The 17084-nt window shown below is 36.8% G+C and overlaps 1 protein-coding gene across 1 annotated transcript; it reads left to right on the forward strand.

Moving 5' to 3' along the window:
- Positions 1-2794: 2794 nt before the first annotated feature.
- Positions 2795-15281, forward strand: LOC140155040 (uncharacterized). Its single transcript, XM_072177723.1, has 4 exons — positions 2795-4002; positions 10240-10402; positions 11119-11169; positions 13895-15281. The coding sequence occupies exons 1-4, from the start codon at positions 3814-3816 to the stop codon at positions 13927-13929; spliced, it is 438 nt and encodes a 145-aa protein (XP_072033824.1). The 5' UTR covers positions 2795-3813; the 3' UTR covers positions 13930-15281.
- The last annotated feature ends 1803 nt before the right edge of the window (positions 15282-17084 follow it).

The following is a 17084-nucleotide window of genomic DNA, read 5'->3' on the forward strand; positions in this document are numbered from 1 at the left end:
ACTCTCTCACCGTGTCCAAGCGCCTTGTTTAGCTTGACCCACCGCTATAGCCAGTCTCTTCTCTTCTGCCTCTCTGATCTCTTGCGAAACCAGCTCTTGGCGTTTCTTGTCTGAAGAAGATGACCACCATTTGTGCGGAGTCCAACCAAGCCCCTGACGGCCTAGCTGGGTAGCACCAAATCATCTCCTTGTGCTTAAGTCTTGACCTTGCCTCCTCAACTGCCAAGCTCGCTGTCCACTTTCTCCTTGACCTAACATCTGCCTGGGTATTCTTGGGTCCTTTGAGTCTCTCAGGGTCATAAATGATCTTGCCTTGGACACCTTGAACTCTTCAACAAGAGAACGCACTGGAACAGTCAACATAATGCGGCTGCTGTGGATTACGATGTTTGTTAAGCTGCGTGGAGCTCCAAGCCACTTCTTGACAAAGTTGTTGATCTTCCACTCCATTGCCTCCACATGATTATTGCTACCTCGTAGACTGTGATATGTGAGTGGCCACATGATTGGTGGCATGAGACCATATTGCGAGCACCACAGTTTCAAGGCGCACTGATCGATGGCTTTAAGACCTTCATTGACTTGCTGTGCTTTATCTTTCACTCTTCTCATGTCCTTCAGTTCCTCTGTGTACTAGCGCACAAGGCTTTTCACTGGTCATTGTTCCTGTGTTCCTGAATAGTTGGGATCTCCTCTCCACAAAGGGTGAAATGGAAGTCGGTCAGCTTTCCTCGTCTGAGTACAAGGCTCCTCGACTTTCTGGTCTTAACTTCATCCTTCCCACTCCATAAGCTACGCAAGCTTAATACCTAGGATTGCTTCAACTGCCTCTGTACTTGGATTAAGGAGGGTAAGGTCATCCATGAATGCTCGTATTGGTGGTAGTTCTTCCAATTCAACACCAGGTCCTGCTTTCTCTGCAGCTCTAATCACATCTTCCATTGCTAGCACAACAGGATTGGAGAAATTGCGCAGCCCATTGGTATTCCAACTTCCAGCCTCTGCCATGTGGTTGTGTACTGTGTCGTTGAAACCCTCATACGGAAATCGCTGTAGTACTGCATGATGAAGTTTCTCACCTTCTCAGGACTCCACAAGAATGCCATGGCAAACTCAATCAGCTCATGCGGAACAGAACCATAAGCATTTGCCAGATCGAGCCATACAACACTCAGATCCCTTCTCAACTTCTTGAATTCCTGTATGGTTTGCCATTCTCATACTGGTGTGCTCTAGGCACCCTGGGGACCCTGGTATTCCAGCCTTTTGTACTGATGTATTGACAAAACCGTTCTCAAGCATAAATTACGAAATTCTCTCTACTAAGATTGATTCAAAACATAATCTTTCCTTCTACATTCAGCAGCGAGATGGGACAGAACTGGTTCAAAGTACTGAAGCATTTATCCTTTGGGATGTAAACACCTTCTGCAGTACTCCACTTTGCATGGAACTCCATTTGGGCCACGTACAGAAGCTGATCTAGCTTTGTTGATGAACTTCTCAACTTCAGCAAGTTTTGGTTGCGGAAGTTCAAACTTAACGCCTGGTTGAGTTGGCGTCACTAAACCTGTGATGTTAGTTAGGCATTGGTACCTGACGTTGCTGGTCTGAATAGGTTTCCTTCAAATGGTCCTCTAGCTCTTCCTGTGGGGCCCTAAGTTCTCCACTCTTGCTTTGCTCAAAGAGTCTCTTCGTGAACTGGTGTGCTTGCACGCCGGCTTGCTCACGGAGTTATTTGTGCCGGTCCTGGTTTCTCTTCTTGCCCGGATTTCTTCCATCGATGCTTCAGTGCTCTTAACTCCTTCCTCAGCTTACTGATCTCCTTCTGGTGTCTGTTCGGTTTCAAATCGCACCTTTCCATAGTCATAAAATCAGATCGCCCATCACTTCCAACTTTCTCTTTGATAATTTGGAGTTTTCATATTACAAAACCAAACTTTTGAACACTGACCTGACAGTTTCGTATGTCTTGGACGACATACTTCCTCAGAGTGATTGGTATCCCATCATCCTCTTAGCTGCTGGTAACACAGCTCCATCCCCAGGTGGCGTGGTCTTGAGGAGAGGGTCATACACGTGACTGATTGATTGATTGATATTACTTTTGACGTTCCCTTCAGAGTATTTTCCAGCATCATGCTGATATCATCATCAAATTCACGCCAAGCTTTCTCGATCTCATCTGCCATTGTTGGCCACGTGACCTTATTCTTCCTCTCAACCACCTCCTCACTACTGGCCTTGCGGGGGATCTACCTGGGTACTGTGGTGTGAACATATTAAACCCACAGCATATGCAATGGACGATGGTGAGTCATGCGAGGAGATAGTTGGTGTTATATCACTCATACATAAATTCTAGACAGTTCATTGGTTGATTACCATTTGCCATTTTTACTATCACCCTCCGTGTGATAGTCTTTACCATCATGTGCTCTGGCGTAGTGCGCCTGCACAAAGCCGTGCGCTGACTCTTGGACTCGCCGATTTAGTTATGGGGTGGACCCCAAAATGTGAAATATATCACAGCAAAACATGGTGTAAAGTTAATGAAAAAATGTATTTCCTACCTTAAATAGTATTTTAGTAATAGAATTTATGCATGAGTGATATAAAACAAATATTAACTGTCTTAAATTCGTGTAATGGTCGAAATATAATCACTCGGTGAAAGATGTATTGTTCCATTCCACTCGCCGTTCCGGCTCGTGGAATGGAACAATCCATCTTTCACCTCGTGATTATATTTCGACCATCACACTCATAGACAGTTAATATTTGTATACTATATACCCAGTTAGGACGAACAGGGGCTTGGATTGGCCACTAACGTGGTGGTCTTTTGCTGCTGGTAAAACTTGGTCAGGAACGACGTGAATTGGTAACAAAGGAAAACCGTGAAGCAGAAGAGAAGCGGTGATCAAAAACAGCAGGAGAGACTAGGCCAGAAAGGAACTTTTTTGACTCCTTGGAAAATTGTTGAACAACTGAATTTATCATGGAACATACTGTGAAAGGTGGAACATCTCCGCATCTTATTTCAGTGTATATAATGAGCTTTATGACCTACAAGACCAGCCATCCATGAAATATTAAGAAGGGTGTTCTGTAACATATTCTCCAGTGCTATAATCCAACATTGGCACGTATACTGGACAATACTGGAGGCATAACGATCAACGATTTAACAGAACACTCCTCACATGTTCAGAGAAGGCCTAATGCCAAACACCATCTCATTTGCGAAGAATTAAGGGCTCTCAACATGCTCAAGGCGTGCCGCTCAAGTCAAAAATCTTCAGCTTACTATACTGATTTGGACTGATTTGGAGAGCGATTGTGGCTTTCCAAATATCGTCTTATGGTCTGGTACCAGTATAGGAGGCGACTAATTGGAGAGCTAACAGTATCTTTTGGGAGCCAGACAACTGCTTACATGTGCAAAGCTCATGAACGCAAACTAATCAAGACTACTATGCAAAGTTAAGAAAAATAATACAGTAAATAGGTTAACTTCTTGCTAATGCATACTATCACGATATTGTATAAATGTTTTGAAAAGGGTTTATGTGGATCTAATGTTGCATCAGTGATAAAGTTGCAGGCCTAATCATTGGTTGGATTAATGTCTACTGTATGTCCGTCTAGACAGGTGCGTCATTCATCATCTATTGTTTAAAACGTATAAATACCATACCCATTCCCATCTTGGCAACATAATTACTGAGAACACTTTAAGCGCAGAATTTAGTAAGCATTTTGTCACCTGCTCGGGATACTCGATCCCGATAGGCCTACTTATAAAATAAAATGAATTCTAGCAATAGAATTCTGCATCCTAATCTACTTATCATTCTTTGGCTCACCGCGTTCCGTTGTTATTCAGTTTTATCATCTCCGCTGAGCATACCGCCAACGGCAATATCTGTACCGTCAGCATGGTTAGAAGAGGTTGGCAGTCGTGACAACGATGCGCAGCAGTTGACGCTAGATACGCAGGTAAGTTCCAACCATGATAAATGACAAAATCAGTCAAAACGGAAGTGCATGCAATTACATACCAAACTGGTATCTCTAATGAATGTTCTTAACTACTGGCTTTCTTTTCGCAACTTTGCGACGTTGCGTCTGGAACCACCAGGCAACAAGAAGTCTGGTGGTTCCAGACGCAACGTCGCAAAGTTGCAAAAAGTAAGTTGCAGTATTTGATTTAATTTTAAAACTCTGGTCTCTCTAATATCTTGTGATACAGAACTTCCATGCCAGTGCATGTTTCAGTTGTGTCAGTAAGATAATCGTTTAGCTATTGACATGTCATTATCCCTAACTGAACAAGATCTCGCTATTAAAACCACTGCTCGTACATGCATCCCACGTGACTTGATGACGCAATCAGCCTAAGTCATATGGGAATCGCTGCCCGGGGCAGCGAGGCTCCGTGGCTACCCACACCACTCCACGCCATACATAAATTCTCCCAGTCACATTTCCCCAATGGGTATTAGTCCATATGATATCAAGGAGGTCCCCACCTGACCCCCTCAGATTTGCTTTATATTTTAGTCATATGTTGTACCTGTAAAATATTAAAACCTGCAAATTTGAGGTCTGTAGCTCTTACGGATTTTCTGTGGCAGCCATTTAAAGTTGAAGTATGGGGTCTAAATTTGGACTCAAAAGTTGCCCTTTAAATAAATGTCATCTTTGGGAGTCTGTGACTTCTTTACAAAAAGAGAGAGGTCTGAAACCTTGTATACACACTAACTGCATGACAATTTGTCAAAAGTAAAAAAAAAAAAAATCTGTAATTGCGCGTTGTGTCACGGGGTCATTAAATATGCAAGAAAAATGTAATGTTTTGTAAACTGGCAAGTTTAGCCCCTCTAAATTCACATTTTTTGTCAGATTAATTATTTTTTGTTGTCACTGATGCTAAATATAGGATAAATACAATACATATCCAAACAATTGGGGTCACAACTCATTTACATTTCGAACAGCGCCCTCACGAAGATGAAATTTATTGCAAATTCAACATTTTCAGGGGGTCCAAAGTCGATGTGGTCCACCTTCAAAATTTATAAAACATTTTTTTTATATGACTACTAGTCTTATATTACAACTTTGCAAAGTCTCAGTAATTGTCTAGGTTGACTTCATATAAAACGACAAGCCCAAAGTTGACCATTTTCTTATGATTGCATGTACTGCAAAGGTGCCGAATTTGGAAGGCTTAAAGTCAAATTGGCCCCAATATTGAAAATAAAATGGAAATTAAAGTAAATAGGGCCAATAACTACGCATCTAGTCATTTATTTTCAATATTGTGGCCATTTTGACTTTTAAACCTTCCGAATTCGGCACATGTGAATTTAGGGGGGCTAAAACTTGCCAGTATACAAAACATTAATGTTTTAGTTTCTAAATTCACATTTTTGTCAGAATAATTGTTTGTTGTTGTCACTGATGCGATATATAGGACAAATACAATGCATATCCAAGACATAGAGGTGACAATTTATTTACATTTCGAACAGCGCCCTCGCAAAGATGAAATTTAAGTTGCAAATTCAACATTTTCAGGGGCCCAAAGTCAATGTGGTCAACCTTCAAAATTCATAAAACATCACTTTTATATGACTACTAGTCTTAAAGTACAACTTTGCTATATCCCAGTAATCTTATAGGTTGACTTCCTATAAAACGACAAGCCCAAAGTTGACCATTGTCTTATGATTGTATGTACTGCAAATGTGCCGAATTCGGAAGGTTTTAAAGTCAAAATGGCCACAATATTGAAAATAAATGACTAGATGCGTAGTTATTGGCCCTATTTACTTTAATTTCCATTTTATTTTCAATATTGGGGCCAATTTGACTTTAACCCTTCCAAATTCGGCACATTTGCAGTACATGCAATCATAAGAAAATGGTCAACTTTGGGCTTGTCGTTTTATATGAAGTCAACCTAGACAATTACTGGGACTTTGCAAAGTTGTAATATAAGACTAGTAGTCATATAAAAAAAATGTTTTATAAATTTTGAAGGTGGACCACATCGACTTTGGACCCCTGAAAATGTTGAATTTGCAATAAATTTCATCTTCGTGAGGGCGCTGTTCGAAATGTGAATGAGTTGTGACCTCAATTTTTTGGATATGTATTGTATTTATCCTATATTTAGCATCAGTGACAACAAAAAATAATTAATCTGACAAAAAATGTGAATTTAGAGGGGCTAAACTTGCCAGTTTACAAAACATTACATTTTTTCTTGCATATTTAATGACCCCGTGACACAACGCGCAATTACAGATTTTTTTTTTTTACTTTTTGACAAATTGGGCATGCAGTTAGTGTGTATACAAGGTTTCAGACCTCTCTCTTATTTTGTAAAGAAGTCACAGACTCCCAAAGATGACATTTATTTAAAGGGCAACTTTTGAATCCAAATTTAGACCCCCATACTCCAACTTTAAATGGCTGCCACAGAAAATCCGTAAGAGCTACAGACCTCAAATTTGCAGGTTTTTAATATTTTTACAGGTACAACATATGACTAAAATATAAAGCAAATCTGAGGGGGTCAGGTGGGGACCTCCTTGATATCATATGGACTTACCCCAATATGAAATTTAAAAAAAGTTAAATTTTAATATTACTTCTATTAAAGTTTGGCAGAGGCGGGGTTCGAACTCACGGCGTACCACGCACGCCGCTTTAGATATGCTCTATGAGCCTAGCGCCTTAGACCACTCGGCTACTTGTCTTGATGGAATCCATTTGAAACTTATTTGAAGATATAATCGCAACTTCAATATAGGCCTACCACGTGACAAGCAAAAGCAGAAAACGTACCATATTTTGGAATTTTATTTGCCTAAAAACATTAATGTGTATTAATAGCGCTCAATTGTTGTTAATCTGTCAATAAACATGATAAATGCGCGTCTATATGGACAATACATTATATCGATTTTGACATGTGCTCGCACGGTGTCAGTACATTTCCATGGTCAGTAAAATACTATAGAGGAACCTACCATTTTTTTTTTTTGTCGTTCGATGTTTTTATCAATTACATAAAAAATCCATTTTAGACCCCAAATGTTTCTTCAGGAAATAAAAGATTAGATTACCATAAAAACGAAACAGTAATCTTTTGCCGGGTCTAATGTTATTTATACATAGAATTTTTAACGTTTTTTCTATCCTTATTCTTGCTCAATTAAAAAATATTTTGACGTATATAAAATTGAAATAAAATTCTCTGTCTCATAAACGACCTCAAATGTGCCACAATTGGGTATCACGAATCGTTATATATGATGTGCAGTTAATATTCATATTTTCTTTTATACAGAGGATGCTTCAGTTTTGACAGGAAAAATATTTTCTTGAAAACCCTCTCACTCGGTTATTTCAAAACGGTAACCACGCTTCCCTAGAATGTGCAATAATTTAGCATTAAAATTTTTCTTATTCTAACAGCAAGCGTTTCTAGAATGTATTATGGCGAAATGTGGTGTAGTGGCTACCGGGTCGGTGATCTTCTCTTAAATTGGCCGATTGAAATGTGTCAATCTGTTAACGATTTATGATATGAATCATTGATTGAAAAACAGATTGAAATGGTTTTTGTTTTCACTCTAACTCTCTTTGTAGACTGATTTCACTATCTAATCAAGTGTTACGCCTAATGTACTGCCAAATCACATGTGTTGCATATGTTTGGAATGAGATATCAAACTGTTTTAGAGTGAACATTTTCAATCTTTTTTCAACTGGAAAGGACTTGTCCCTAATTTGGGACGGCAAAAGATTGAAAACAATGAAAATCAATCCTTTCTTTTGAAAATTCAATGGGAAAAGATTTGCCCCTAACCGTGCTAACTTTAATCGCTAAAAGATGGTAAAAGATTGAGAATCACTCCTTTTGATTGAAAAAAAAAGTTTTAAAAATTCAAATCACCCGACTGAATATACATGCGAGGGGTACCAAGTGACTTCTTTCTTCATCTTCTCTCCCACAGTATTTTTTGTGGGACACGAGAGCACATCAGACATATCGAATTGCATTCTGAATACCAAGAATGTCTTTCTGATATCAAATAATTTTCATTTTTCGCCAGCGCATAGGGCGCTGGTACCTAATTCTGAGATGGGGTTTGTGTACACTAAAGATTAGCTAAGATTATAGCCTTCTTCTATTGGTATGAATTATTTTTTTACTTCTCGTGGTGGAAATGTTTTTGATGTCTGCTAATTCGATTGGCAAGGAAAAGAAAGTATGTTTTGCCGTTTCAACGAACGAAAACGATTGAGTATTGCCAAAGTTATGTTTGAATTAATTATGACTTAAAAAGTTATCATAGGTTAGGCCTACACATATAAACATAAACTTGTTCAGCAATCAGCATATCAAAAAAATGACATGGTCAAAGCGGGGAATGATCACGAGGTCATATCAGTGGACTACTGCATGAGCATAGCATGATGTTTGGTTGCCTGTGAGTGCATAATTGATATGTTGATAACAGATCTAATAATGTTGTGGAATCAAAATCTTCATTATATGGACCACATTGAAGTCAAAGTAATTATCTATCCTATCCTGTATCGTTTTATGGATAAAATTGACTCAAAATGTTATTGATGATATTATTGCTATCTTTAACATCAGTTTTGTCTTTTCAACGGGAAAAATCCGATTGAAAATAAAGTTTTTAGGGGCTAGCTATAATATTGAACAATATATCCCATATTTTGACATGCACTTATAGAAAATAAATAAATTATTGTCTTACTTTATAAATGATAAATACTGTAAAATGACACATAACTAAAGTGAGGCCAATTTCTATCTTTTTTATTTGATTCATAAAATTACATTCAACAAAATGATTGAAGACTGAGAAAACACACAATGCAGACTACAGAATGGAGTAGGTAAGATGCCATGTCCATAGCTTTGCAGGAGTTTCGGACTAACAATCAACACATTCAAAAAATACAGTTTAAAAGTGAAGATTGTAGTGAATGATCAGTCCTTTATCATGTGCTTGCCACTATCTACTTTATAATAAACTATACATTGCGAAATAATATAAAATTATTTTAAAATAAAATGTGCATGTAAGTTGAGTTAACATAGCGAATTAACTAACAACTGCAGTGTATTTCTTGATTTATAATAAGCATGGGTAAAAAGCAGTAAAGACAAAAATACAGAACAATTTGGAGTAATGAATTAAAGAGTTGACAGGAGTTATAGGAGTTAATGTGTTTTGCTGTTTCAGTGTGCATGTTTTCACCATTGATGGTTTGGTGAACTGTCATGTAACATGGATGTAAGCGTGATCCTAAAAATGCCTTTCACGGTGACCCAAACTATTTACAAGACCTCTTCTGCATTGACGCTGGCCTTCCCTTTTAAAGGGAATTTTTATTTGAAATTCACGATAGGCCTATAATACAAATTTTATGACAAATTTTTCACATTTTTGATATATAACAGTCCTCGAAGTAAATTTAATAAATCTAATTATATATTCTCAAAGTGTATGTAGCTGGGAGGAAAAGCCGACGATCAATTGAAAATGTTGACCTTTCATATTGAAGATATGGACTTTTTCCCAAAGAGACCTATTTTTTTTTGGTGTTTTGGGAAAAACAAATCCACCTTCAATACGAAAGGTCAAAATTTTCAATTGATCGTCGGCTTTTCATCCCACCTACATAAATCATCAGATTTATAAAGTTTACTTCGAGTACTGTTAAATATCAAGAATAGGCTATCAATTTTTAATCATTTGCCATAAAATGTGTATTACATAGCGAATTTCAAAAAATCTAAATTATTTGATATCAGAAGGACATTCTTCGTATTCAGAATGCAATTCGATATGTCTGATGTGCTCTAATGTCCCACAATAAATACTGTCCAAACGTTCATACCCCATCCCTTAAATCGTTCAATTAATAACAATTTCAAACCATGAATATACATCATTCATTATAATTTCAAACCAATTATACATCATTATAATTTCAAACCAATTAGTAAATTGAAATAGACCAAGACTTACGAACTTATAAGGGCCAGGATTAGGAAAAGGCGTTGTAAGCATGGCCTACTTGCGTATTTAACTCGTGGTTTAAGTAAAATGTCATTTTACCTTTTTTTATCACAATTTACCTTGCTAATTTATGTCATTTTCTATCCCGTAATTGCAGATATTTCCAATCACGAGTCCGTCTCCGATAGATCGTGCATTGTATTATACAATTTTGGAGACATTAAACATGTTAAACAGGACTGAAACCCCCGGAAAGATTAGGCATTCGCAACATCAACATAGATTTGTGGGTGGACTTGGAAACTTGCAAAGAGTTAAACGTAAGTTTGCTAGTGATATATGAGCGCGGTGAAGTTGGCTCGAGATTAGAAATTAGACATTTGTTATTACGTTGAATTTTACACTTTTAATCATTTTTCTACATCGATCAAGGGTACTGGAGCAATTTTGGCCCAAACATTTCAACATTTGGGTTGAAATTTTTGGCCATTCAAGGATCAAAATCCATAAAAGGTTTTTTTAGGTTGAATTTCGCCCAAATAACGAAGTTCATAAATTGTGAAATCTTTGGCCAAAATTTTTAGATTTTGAATGTCCAAAAGTGGTGTCAAAATACTCTAGAACACGTGATTGATCCATAAATTAATGTGGGTTTTAGGTCGAAATTCGCCCAAAGAGGGTGACGAGCATATTTCGTTCCGATATTACTACGTTTGCGCGCGAAGCGCGCGAAAAAATTAAATTTCAGACTATTTTAGCCCAGATGAAGGTGAATTTTGATATGTAATGGGCTATAGTGCGCGCAAAGCGCGGACATTTTTTGCAATAATATTTTGGTCCAAGTGTTTTGGGGCCCAGGAACGTGCACAGGGCAATTTTGGGGTTCCCAAATGTTGGGGGGGCTAGGCCCATTTGGCCCAATGGTAAATCCGGCCCTACTAATAGTTTGATGAGGGAAGTATAAACCAGTTTCCCTGTTTGATAGACGGTCAGTTTCAAAATCGTGCTGAATTTGTCTTAAAATCTATTATTGCAGGTACTGGTAGCGGTAGTTCAACCACAACGACGCAAGCCACAACTACCGCAAGTAAGTTTTCAAACTGAATTTGTAATCGTTCGAGAAGCCTGGTCGAGAGGCAAGTGGTATTTTTTGCGCGCTATATGATTGGCAGAGCTGAGTTTCTTGACCGTAAAGCTATAGCTCTTTTGATGTCGTTCAATCGGGGCGAAGAATAAGAATTGCCCAATGCAGTATAGCATAGCCAAATTGGTGCTCATTTTACAAGTTGTGTTTCTTGGGTGGATTTTGGATTTAAAAGGTAACACGGACCAAATTTCAAAGTTGGTAAATTTGGGCTAAAAACCCATACCAAAGTAGGCATATTCCTCTCATCCTAAGGATTAAAAACAATTATATTCAGGGAGGGATGTGAGAGTTCCTCTTTTCAGCTGATTTCCTCTTTTTTTGTTGCCTAAATTTACGTATTTTCTTTTGATTTTCAGTCCATTTTTGGCAATTTTGGCCCGGCTTTACGATGTTTTTCAACTTTTTTGAGTAATTTTGAGGCACCTTGATATCTCTGAAGATAGCTTCTGAAGATATCTTATACAGACATGTTGCTATCTTCTGAATATAACTTATACAGACATGTTGCTATTCTCTGAAGATATATAGACACGTTATAATAGCTTATACAGCTGACACTTTGATATTTCCTGAAGATAGCTTTTACAAGTTTACAGGCACCTTGCTACCTACTGAAGATTGCATTTATCTACTGAAGATAGCTATACATGCACCACACTATCGAAAGCTTATACAGGCACCTAGCTATCTAGAAGGTAGCTTATTCAATTGGAACATTGCTATCTTCTGAAGATAGTCGACACCTTGCCATCTATCGAAGATAGCTTTTAGTTATACATGCACCATATCGAAAGTTTACACAGGTACCTATACTTTGTATAGCTCGTATAATCGACGGGCGTTATAGCACCGCGGATTAATACCAATATATTTTATTTTGAAAATTGTCTTGTGCCATCTCGCCAGAAGCATCACAAACTATTATAATTCAAGCCCTATACTGTGTTTACTTCTTTAACACACAAAATATAGACCAGACACGTCAACAAATGGCACCACAAATACCACACTATCGAAAGCTCATACAGGCACCTAGCTATCTACTGAAGGTAGCTTATTCAGTTGGAACCTTGCTATCTTCTGAAGATAGCCGACACCTTGCTATCTACCCAAGATAGCTTATACATGCACCATACTATCGAAAGCTTAAACGGTACCTAGCTATCTGCTGAAAGTATTATACATTGTAGAATGTAGCTTATACAGCTGGAACCTTGATATCTCCCGAATATAGCTTATACAGGCACTTTGCTATCTACTGAAGATAGCTTAATATAGCCTACTCCTGAAGATAGTGGTATGTCGCAGATAGGTCAAACTATACTTTTGACTAAACTATACCTTAGGATGGAAATTTAAGTACTGGCAATGCTGTGTAATGGCTGCACTCCCTCTGCAAGAATTTGAATTTTTGGAAGACAATATTGAACTTGATGATGTTGATCATTTTAAATACCAATGATTTTGAAAAGGAAAATAATATACCTAACACATAAGAGAGTCATGAGGCAATCAATGAATATTTTGTTTGTTGGAAATAAATAGCACAGCAAAATGTTTCGCCTAAAATACCACCAACTTCACATGCAAAAGATCCAAGTTCAGAAATGATATAATTTTGCATGGGGTATTTTTTCACAAAATTGAATAAAATGAGAGGGTCCCATGATTTCTCATAACTTCTGAGAATCTGCCATACACATTACATGTAGGGGAAAGTGGGGTAATGCCGGACGGTGGGTAATCCCGGCCACATCGAGTGCAGCTCAACGGAGAAGGGTGGCCCTATTATACTACCTTAGGGTATTAGCTACCTCAAGGTGTACCTCACGTTATACTACCAGCGCTTTGGGTCTCGTCTCTCTTGGTGAAAATTACGAAAAACAGAAATTGTCATTTTTGACTTGTTATCTGAAAAGTGATTTATTAGTTAATGCGATAATGAACACTGATGAAGTATGGATAAAAATTATGTTTGATACTTGATTGTTAGCTGGATGTATAAATTTGGTATCTGAAAAGTGGGTTAGTAGAACAAGCACTCAAAAATTAAGTCGGGACCGTGAGAGGTAATCCCGGACACACATGCGTCTCTATACAGATGGGGTAATGCCGGAGACTTGTTATGTCGAAAATATAGACAACAACGACAGCCCCCATAGTTTTATGCTTGAGGTAACAGAAGTACCTAATACCATCTAGGGGATTATCATCCTACTATACTTTCCCTCTTTGCAGCAATCATTGTGTCCGGGATTACCCCGTGTCCGGATTACCCCGTCATTTTCTACCATTTTGTTTTTTAATTATAACTTATTAACTAGATGTTGAGTTATTAAAAACTGGTTACTAGTTAGATCATTACTCCTACTTTGCATTGATACGATTTTCACTGATGAACTTTATTTAATGTTGTTCCTGTGTAGCCTTAACGAAAGGTGCCCGGGATTACCCTACTCTCCCCTACATAGACAGATATAGTGACCGCATAGTCTCTTTCTGAACAAGTTCAGGCGAGACAAAATAAAAATCCCTTTAAAAAGGGATGGACCGGGACAAGGATGATTCCATGTGAAGTGTATGGCCTACTGATGCATTTGACATGATATTTATTTCATATTTGGGATTGAATAACAATAGCGATTCGCTCTCTTTCTCTTTGCAGGATGCCAAGATCATAAGCTCATACTATGCGGTTAAGTTCATCACTGAAGTATTGCAACCATGACGAGTGTGTGCCACCCATCTGAAATTTGCTTCCAAGCCTACATTCCACTTGAAAAAGATAACGCTATTATAGTAGTATATTTGTGTGCATAAATTGTTGTTTTAAAGGGTATTTTTAAATAAGATTTCTGTGCTGGTCATAGTGTTTTATAAATTGTATTTAATATGTATTCATGTATCTTGATATTTGTAAAACTTGTTTTGTTATTTTAATGTACAGCGCTTTGAAACTGCGTTTATAGCGCTTTATAAATGTATTTTATTATTATTATATGCTAAAAATCACTTATTCAAATGAGCATTTCTCATGGCTCACGTTAAAGGGCTATTTTGTGATCCTATCACCCTCTTTTTATGACATTTTTCAGTAGATAAAAAAGAAAAAAGCTTATTCCCATAATTGCAGTTGATTCCAATTTGCGTTTGCGAGTTATGCCTTATTATGTGTATTGCACTGCTCCACCAGCCACTGTGTTGTTATTTCGTTATTACCGAACGTAAATACAAAATTGACGATCATGATTTTGGATTAATGAATTAATCTGTGAAATATTTTGTTCATATAAACATTATGTAGGTTTCCAGCGCTATAAACATCTTTTTTTTTTGACTGAGAAAAGCGGATGAAGCTGTGGATCACAAAATGCCCCTTTAACTCTAATTTTCATGAACACAAGTTCATAATGGTGCCCAATGCCCAGTACAGACTGTATCAAAATGGTTGGTACTCATCAATTTTGATATTTGGTACTCATCAATTTTGATGTTTATTGAAAGTCTGCTTCTACAACATTGGATCTTTTTGAAATGTCCAGAATATATTACTTGCTAGGAATAGGCCTATACAATTAATCTACAAATTATTTGAATCTTGTGTTGAATTTTAATGTGTCCGACTCATCCAGTATCAATGAAAACTGATGGCTAACAATCATTGCCTGGCTATACATTTCTCTTCACAATTTCTCACTTGCTTGCCCTATTTTTTTATATTTTTTTTTGCCAACTGGGTGTGCTGTGTTGTACAACTCTCATATCAACACTGGCCTTCATCAGGCATCTGTATCATACTTATGTCATTTAAACACTGGCCTTTTAATGATGCTGAAGAAGTCTGATGTTTCAGGACGCAACTTAACCTAGTGAGAAATTTCCAGTTTTTTATTTATTTGTTTACAAAGGTGTATCTATTCAGGATAATTATGATATTTTAAAAATACTACAATTGTGAATTTAACTTATTTTTGCTTGCTTTAAACTTAAGCTTGATATCTGTATAGAAAAGAAACATGAAAATAAAACCTATAATTTGTAAATACAGTAAATCTGAATGTTTGATTTTTAATTGTATAAGATGCAATTATTGATTTGAATATTATATTTCAGAATACAGTGTGTCCCAGAAAAAAATACTGGGTGAATTATTTGGATGTAAGTCGAGAAATAGTCAAACAATTTAAATGCAGCACATGCCGTAGCTCATGTTATTGTACAATCATATTCGCACATTTTATTTGATTCAGTTGACTGGTTGCAAAGAAATTAGTGATTTAAATGGGTGCTTTAATGCAGTTCATTCCAAGTTCAGGCATTTCTTTCTCACCCTGACAGGGCATAATATGCAAATAAATACCCGAGTGGAAGAAGGGCCTAACTCCAACACATTTTTTCCGTATACTGTTGTCATCTTGTGGGGACCATTAGTACTGGTACATGAACATACATTCTTAAACACTTGAGAACGTTCCTGCAATCTTATTGGTTCTTACCCGTGTGATATGACACGATATCACACGGGTAAGCGAGTGTGTGCATCGGCGCTATTTGAACCAATCGGAGGCGCACTGCAACAACGGGACTGGTCGATTTTAAGCCCTAGGTAATTCCTTGTAAAATGTAGAATTTAATTTGATTAAAATTTGTAATACTTACGATATTTTTATTTGAATTAAAGTAGTTTAAGAATGAGAATAAAGGTATTGTTTTTAGTCGCTGTCGTGCATCTATCGTCTCATATATCATAGGCGACATCATTATTTTTCGCGTAAAACAACTCGGCTCCGCCTCGTTGTTTTACTTAAAATAATGATGTCGCCCGTGTTATATGAGATGATATATGCAATCCAGCGGCTAAAAACAATACCTTTATTCTCTAATTATAATATACATGTGAAATGATATATGTTGCAATGGCAACGGTACATGTCTTTTAAAATAAGATTTAAAAATTTTTTGTAAAATGGAGTTGGGCCCTTCTTCCACTCAGGTATTCAATTTATAATGTATGTAAAATAATGTATGTCTATTTAATAATCTGCACCACTTTCTTACATTTTTAATATTAATAGAAATAAATTAATGAATATGTTTCAGCTGGGATACCAGATGGAATGTGTCACAAACACACTATTTGTAAAAAACAAAGTGATCAGTCTAACTATCCACACAATATCTCTAAAATAAAACACAGTAGACAACTTAAATTTTTGAAAAACATTTTGAGACAGCTTACATGTTTTATCTTTGGCACTAGAAGTTCACTATTACAGTGAGAAACATTTACAGAATTGCTTAGAATACTATTACATATACAGTAACATTTACAAGACATGAATACATTTGACATCATGTGACCTAACACATGAATATGAAGCAATGGTAAGGAGTGGGTAACATATGGATTTAAAGCTACATAATTATTATCATTAAACACAATTTTGAGAGTCAAATATGTGCATAATTCATGGACATAAATATGCCCTTCGTTGTCAATTTCTCTAAATTATTCAAATGCAATAAAATCATATTTCCATACATGGATACAGATATTTAAGTTGCAAATAGAGACACTTCAAAATCAAATAAAAATGTCATTCTGAGTGAAACACATTTATTTTTAAGAGTATGTTTGGTATCATTCCAATGCTCATTATAATTGTGAGATGTTAAGCAATGCAATGGCAAAGATATAAAGAATTACATTTAAAGAAAACTTAAATATGAGAAAGATATTTAACACAAGTCTCCACATGCATAAATGGCAGCCAGTGAAAATTTTTTCACTCACCATCCAGGATTTAAACCGGGGACCTTAGGAACTTAAGTTACGAGTGATAAAACAGGTATCA

The sequence above is a fragment of the Amphiura filiformis genome, chromosome 6 (genome assembly GCF_039555335.1).
Source record: "Amphiura filiformis chromosome 6, Afil_fr2py, whole genome shotgun sequence".
NCBI classification, from domain to species: Eukaryota; Metazoa; Echinodermata; class Ophiuroidea; order Amphilepidida; family Amphiuridae; genus Amphiura; species Amphiura filiformis.